The 7,327-nt window shown below is 41.2% G+C and overlaps 1 protein-coding gene across 1 annotated transcript in view; it reads right to left on the bottom strand.

Moving 5' to 3' along the window:
- Window positions 1-7,039: 7,039 nt before the first annotated feature.
- Window positions 7,040-7,327, bottom strand: part of LOC102887729 (cathepsin G) — a 1,811-nt gene continuing 1,523 nt past the window's right edge. Inside the window, exon 4 of the mRNA XM_025043380.1 lies at window positions 7,040-7,273. Coding sequence (XP_024899148.1) covers window positions 7,046-7,273 — 228 coding nt within the window. The 3' untranslated portion in view covers window positions 7,040-7,045. The remainder of the gene's footprint in view (window positions 7,274-7,327) is intronic.

A 7,327-nucleotide genomic window follows, 5' to 3' on the forward strand; every position in this document is an offset into this window, starting at 1 on the left:
AAAACAATCAACCGATAAGCAGTTTATTGTCCATGTGCAGTAGATTATGCATTCATATGCTAGTTGTTGGAAAATGAGACTCCAAGAATTTTCAGAGGGAGGGGGAGGAGGGATGGGTGGAAAACGGGAAGGGGATTAAGAAGTACAAACTTCCAGTTATAAAATAAGTCATGGGGATGTAACATACAGCATAGAGAATATAGTCAATAATATGGTAATAACCATGTCTGGTGACAGGTGTTTTCTAGACTAAATGTGGTGATCACTTTGCAAGGTATGTATATGTTGAATCACTATGTTGTACAGCTGAAACAAATACAATGTTGTACGTCAACTAAAATTAAAAACAAATTAAAAAAAATATTATTTAAAACCTGAATATCTCATTAAACGTTTGAGAAATGCAAACAAACAAAAAGAATCGTCAGGTTTATCTTAACCAGCATGTGTACCAAATTACTTAAGCTTACCTTTTACTTACATGGAGTGTTTTTTAAAATAAAATCATTTTTATAATGATACAATTTTAAATATTAAATAAGTTAAAATAGAAGAAAACATTAGCCTTAATCCCATCATCTAAGTGACCTCTGTTAAAAGATGTATTTCCATCCAGGATTTTTCTCTCTATATTTTTATATAGATGTGATTACAATATATTTAGTTTTGAATCCTATAATTTAAATCACTGAACATAAAACTTGGCCTCATTTTATTAATATCTACTAGTGAATACCATTTCAGTATTTCATTTATATTTAAAAGATAGGCCTTTAAGTTGTCTAAATAGTACATAAAAGTTGTAGAAAAATGAAGAAAATGGATATATAGGAAGAAGAAAAATAGGTATAAAAGTAGAAATTGGATTGATATATACAGTCATGAGCCTTATAACATTTTGGTCAACAACAGTGATGGTCACATAAGATTATAATGGAGCTGAAAAATTCCTATCGCCTAGTGACGTCATTGCTTAATGCATTACTCACATGTTTGTGGTGATGCTGGTGTAAACAAACCTGCAACACTGCCAGTTGTATGAAAGTATAGCACATATTATTCACAATGTGTAATACTTGATAATGATAATAAACGACAGTGTTACTGGTTAATTTATTTACTATACTATACTTTTATCCTTGTTTTAGAGTGTGCTATTTCTATTTATGAAAAAAATTGCTGTGAGACAGTACACGTGTTACGCAGGCAGCACGTCTTGTGTTTACTGCATCTTTTGAGTGCATCATTTTCTCTTGTGGTTGATTCATTCTTGTGTTTTGTACAGTATCATGTCGTGCAGGCTTATGGCCTAGGAGCAATAGGCTATACCATATAGTCTAGGTGCGACCATTGAGGTTTGTTTAAGTACACTCTATGATGTTTGCACAACTGATACTAATGCTTAATCACCTGATGACCCATTTCTCAGAACGTATCCCCGTAGCTAAATGGTGCATGACTGTATTCTGTTCTCTAACCTGCTTTTGACTTCAGCATACCTGGTGAACATTCTTCCATGGGGCAAAATGTAATTCATTTCATAACGTTAACGATTCCTTATTGTTCAATAGTACGTAGCATTTTAAAAACTAATCCCCACATTTGTGCTAGACGTAGTGATTGTTTTTAAGATTTAAGTTGTGTAACAAATATTTAAGAAATAACTTTGTTCCAATTTCTCAGTGTGGTTGATGGCTAGGTAAAAGACTACTTTTTTCCTCTATTTTTAAAAGACGTTTCTGTACACGGTATGAAACACCATTTTCTCAATGTCTGTACTGAATCTGAGTGTTACTATTTTTGTAAATTCTTCCTATTCAGATAAGAAAAAATTATGACTATTTCCATTTGTGTTGATCAGTTAGTGAGCATTTTTCCAAATGTTTATTAGATTTTCCTGAAAACTCGTGTATTAATGTTCTTAGCTTAGTTTTCTTTCTTTCGATTCCTTACCCTAGATTTCTGGAGCTGTGGATACGTAGGTGTGAATGGCTTGTGTAATACATAAGTGATATGTCATACTTGACCATTTCTCTATTTTGAACATTGATATGATTTCAGTTTGGGGTCTATTATTAAATAATGATGTGATGAACATCTTTATGAATAACCCCCTGCTCCTGCACACGTACGCATGCACCTATGCACACACACACGCACACACGCACACAAGCACACACACATTTTCGGCCTGACATAGGATAAAAGTCCTAGAAATAAAAATCACTGGATCAAAGAGAGAAATCAATGTGAATGTCCTTAGAAATAATGTTAAGGAAACATGTACCGTCAAGAGCAGCCCGATCTTCATGATGCTGCAGTCACTATAAGTAATGGTTTTTCTTCCTAATGTATGTCATGTTGTGTGAAGTGCTCCTGTCAGGTGTAAAGGGGAAGACTGGTCCATCAGGTGCTGTCCTTCGAGGCCACACACCCTTGTCCCTGGTGGCAGATGTCCGTGGCCATTCTGCTGCTGGCTCTGGCCTGCATGTTCCGTGAGCTCCTAGTGGCTGACCCAACTCCCGGGTCTCCATTTCTTTTGTGTGATGGCTTCTCCTAAGAGCATCGTGTAGTGTTACTGCTGTAACCTGAAGTCGTCCTTTGTCTCGTTCACGTTCTACCGTTCACCTGCTCCTCTCCGCACATGCATTTAGTTCTTCTCTCACCTGTGCTTCCGCCAGGGCCGGGAACCCCAGGAAAGACTTGGCAGATGGATGTAGGGACAGTCTTGAGTGAAATTTTTATTTGCTCTTTACCTTATGTTTAAATGTGCTGGATTTTGCTTCTCGTATCCATGCGATTTATTTGTTGTTGTTATTATTATTATTTGTTTATTTATTTGTGTGTGTGTGTGAACTTGCTTCCCTTTCGATGCAGGTTCTACCTGAATCATTGTTCAGCTCTTGTGAGTTGTTGGTTGTATCTGTCACATCCAACTCACTGGTGGCGCTGTTTGAAGGATAAGGGACTCTAAAATAATGGGGTCTGGGTGACAACGAACTGTCTTGCAGTTGGAATGTGACACTTGGTGGGTTGTGGACCGAGGCTTATTCCTTCTCATGTAATATAAGTAAAGATAAGGCTGCCCTGGTTGCCTCCTCCCTCCTCCCTCACCTCTGGGCATAGACTTCACCGAGCATAGATTGCAAACCTCAGGACTTGCTGGTCTCCAAGTCTCTTCCCATTTCAGTCTGCCATGGGATGACTGATCCCTCTTTCCCCAGCCAGGGGAAATCACTACAGATTGGATTTGTGGACCTAAGCCGTCCAAGCTTTTAGGCTGAGGCATGAAGATATGGCCACTCTCATACTCCAAGTTCCTCTCTCTCAGGACCTGTCTACATAAATGCTGGAAACCTGACCTCGAAGCTGATCTTCATTTTCTTTGTGTCTCCTACACAAATCTGTAGTAGCCAGGAAAGCAGCATTCAAACTCGGGGTCCTCCTGCATGGTCAGCTCCACCTACTGCAGGGTTTTGCTGACATGCTCATCGTGACCCGGCCCAGCTGGCCACATCGCACTACTATCCTGGGCAGGCAGTGGGGCTTCATAGCTTTAGTCTGTGTGGAATTTTTCAATTGCTGATGGAAAAGGGGTAAGAGAGCCCAAGTCAGTCAGTGGCCTCTGGGCCTGGACACCATGGTGGGGTTGCTCTGTCTTCCCTTTCTTCTGAGCTATTGGGACTAGTCAGGTGGCCAGGTCTCAGTGTGAGCAGAAACATGAGGACCCAGGAGAGCAAGAGCAGCAGGACTTTTCCTTACCTGCAGTAAGATGATGCCATTGGAGAAGTTCTTTGGTCCTGTGCTAGTGCACCTGAAGGTCAGCAAGATGGGACCTTCAGTAGCATGATGTCATTACCCTTTGAATTTAATTATAATCCTTGTGAGGGGAGGCTTTGAGCACAGAAATGACCTGCTGTCTGCTTTCTTTCTTCTTTTTTTAAATGATATTATTGGCACCCAGGGTGACACTAATTTTGCTGGTCCGGTGTCCAGAGAACCCTGTTTTCCTCACAGAGGTACTTGAGGGCTGTTAATTTTGGAAGACAAAGTTTCAAGGAATAATTCTACTTAGAAGACAAGCAACCGGGCTGACAGTTTAGGGGACTTTGTTGTTTTATGATTTAATATGGATACGAGAAGACTTCTGAAATCTTATCTTCAACTGAACATAATGTTTACATTGCTTCAGCATCTGTTGGACAATCATTATCCAGAAGGTGGAAAGTGTGAAGTGTTTTTTCATTTTCATTCTCTGCCCCAAGTGTGACTGTTCCTTATAAAGGTTGACATTGCCTTCTTACCCTTAATGATTTATGCTCCCTCCCCACCCTCAATTTGGAAACCACAAGTATGTTCGGCAATATCGTAGTGGCTTATTAAATAAATGTCAACAAGTTGGGATATTAAGTACCTATTAAATAAGTGTTGGAAGCATAGAAAGTCAAAGATGAGAGAATATAACTTTGACCCAAAGCAAGTGTTTATCATTTGAGCGCATATTGTCATATAGACCCAAGAGAGTGCTCACGATTTCTGTAGCTGATTTCTTGTACATTTGACAGAGCTGTCACATTTTTCTGATAGATCATTTTCTTCTGAGCTACTGGGACACTACCTTGGGCTACATTTTCACCCCACACATGGCTCAGCTCTCCCTTGTCTCAGGGTTCTCCATGGATCCAGACAGTATTCGAAGGCAATTGCCTCTCTCTGCTCTCCTTCTGTCCCACCTCTGCCCCATCTCTCCCGACCCACACCTAGCTGATCATGACTCTGCTGCTCTGAGTCATGGGCAGAAGGCACCTCTGCCTGGGCTTGGCCATGGTGCCAGGAGAGAAGCTTGGCTGCTCTTGCGAGGTTGTGATTTGTTATTTGTAAGTCACAATTTGTTATTGCTTTCAGTGTCATGTTCACGGGAAGGAAATGCTAGGATGGAACTACTTCTGGAGTCTGTGGCATTAGCCAGATGTGGTACCTCTTCTCTTCGACCCAGAAACCTGAATGCTCAAAAGGGAAATGTAGCTCCAACGATGCAGGAGATGGGCAGAGGAGGCTGCTGCCCATTTCTTTTAGGTAACATCTACTATTGTTAGAGATCTGTTCCTTTTTTTTTTTTTTTAAATCACAGGAGATGTTTAAGAAATTACTTTTGAAATTGTGGTTAAATATACATAACATAAAATTTCCTTATTAACTATTTTAAGTGTACAATTTGGCGGCATTAAGTACATTTCCATTGTTTTACAACCATCACCAATGCTGCTTATGTTTTCACTGCATCCACCACTCTCCTCAGGACCGTGAGTTTTATAGAAAGCGCAGAAGAGAATGTGTCCCATCTGAACACATTCAGGAAGAGGTAGGTGGAACCTCAGCTTCATCCTGGTGATGGAGGTCAGAGGATGAATTCAGGAGTCTTGTGGGAGGTGGTGGTGAGATTGTCTCTCGGATGGTCATGGAAGGAATTATGTTCTGGCGGTAAGTACTGTGAGGTCTGTAGAAACCTTTCCAGCTGGGCAACTGAGGCAGAGAGCCGCCTTGGCAGTGCTGACTAGCAGGGAAAGACATGGACATGAGATGGCTCTGCCTTGGATGCTTTCCGGGGACTGAGTCCTGAGACTGGGCGGTGCTCTGGAACTCTAAGTACATGTCACAGGGAGGAAGGGCTGGATGTGGGCTCTTGCACCCTCTCTCCTCCCCCGCCCCACCATCAAGTATTCTTTCATTTGTGAATGCAAACATTTACTAACGAGACTGTTATCTTCCAGAACATGCAAGTAGTAGATAATTCCTGTGGGCAAGTGGCAGTAAATATAGAGAGAACGACTAAGTATTGTCAAAGATGCATTTTTGATTAAAATTTTGTTGAAAATGGCTTAGACTGATTGTTAGGCAAATGACTTTCCGAAAGAAATACCCATAAAATAATGATCAAACTTACCAATGCATTTCTGTATATAGCCAGTTGGATTTGATATGTGTTCAGTGATTAATCCATTTAGAGCATGGAAATTGCAAAAGTGCAGATGGTAAATGTCACAGTGCAAGGAATCATTTAAAGGACATGGAAGAACATCCATGTTAAGAAGGTGCTTAGAACAGGATTTAAAAATATGTGACCTTGGTAATCTTTTATTTGAATACAACATTGATGTAGACAGTCATGGGCTAATCTTTAGGGTAGGAGTGATATTAATTTAGTCAACATTTTGGGTGGAGTTTTGTATAACTTTCGAGTATCAAAACAGGAAGCAGACCCTTGTCACACTGAAAATGTGGACATTGGTTTAGAGTAGAGGATATTGGTCAATAGAAGTTTGGGTGGCATGAGGGTTTGAGAGAAGGACTTTGGTTATAAATGAACACTTGTGTTGCTTCTATCTCTTGGCCGTTGTGAATAGTGCTACTGTGAACATTGATGTTCATTAGCTAGTTTTAAGCAAGCAGATCTTTTCTTTCTTCTAGGACTTGTGTGGTTTAATTATTTACATTTAGCTCTCTGATCTCTTTGAGAGTTATTGTGGATTATGGTGTGAAGAGCAGATCCATTTTATCTCCCCCTGCCCAACTATCCAGTTGTTTTAACACCATGCATTAAACGTTTGTTTCCCAGTGACTTGAGACACCGCCTTTGCCACATATGAAATTGAACCTTGTATGGCATTTCAATTCTGTCCCCTTGCTCTGCCTGTTCTATACACACCAGTGGCACATAGTTTTAGAATGTATTTTAATATCTGGTAGGGGAGCCTCTGGTAGGGCAGGGAGTAAAGAAGCTTGCCCTGGGGAGACATCTGTCCTCCCATCAGTCCCTGAGGCTGTGGGCGTTGTGTGTGGGGGAGGGGAATGAATGGGTTGGAGGAGAGAAATAGCTCATCCTGTCCCACAGGATGGCGTGTGGGGAGGTTTCAGTTGTCCTGGGGAAAAGACCTCATTTTCCTAGAGGAGCTCAGACTCAGTCCTGGATACACTTGTTGGGTGCTGAACGATGTTTCATGAACAAATGAGAAACTGGTATTTCCACTCTAGACAAGGACTTTTATTAAGGCTTCCGCTTCCAATAATCCCTTTTCAATTCCAGAGAACAAGAGTCATTCACAGGAGGTCTCAGTTTGATTCCTCGCATTTTGAAACGTCTCATTGTTTGATTTATCCAGGATCGGAAGCGTGCGACTCTGGTGAAGACTGCTGGCGGAGTCCCCATACGATCTCCGTAGGAGACAATGCCGTGGGCTACATTGTTACAGACCAGGGGGCCTCCGGAGTCCCCCTGTGGGTGACGAGAAGAAGGAAAGACACTAAGCCAGGCCTCCCTGCTCCATGC

The sequence above is a fragment of the Pteropus alecto genome, unplaced genomic scaffold (assembly GCF_000325575.1).
Source record: "Pteropus alecto unplaced genomic scaffold, ASM32557v1 scaffold171, whole genome shotgun sequence".
NCBI lineage: Eukaryota > Metazoa > Chordata > Mammalia > Chiroptera > Pteropodidae > Pteropus > Pteropus alecto.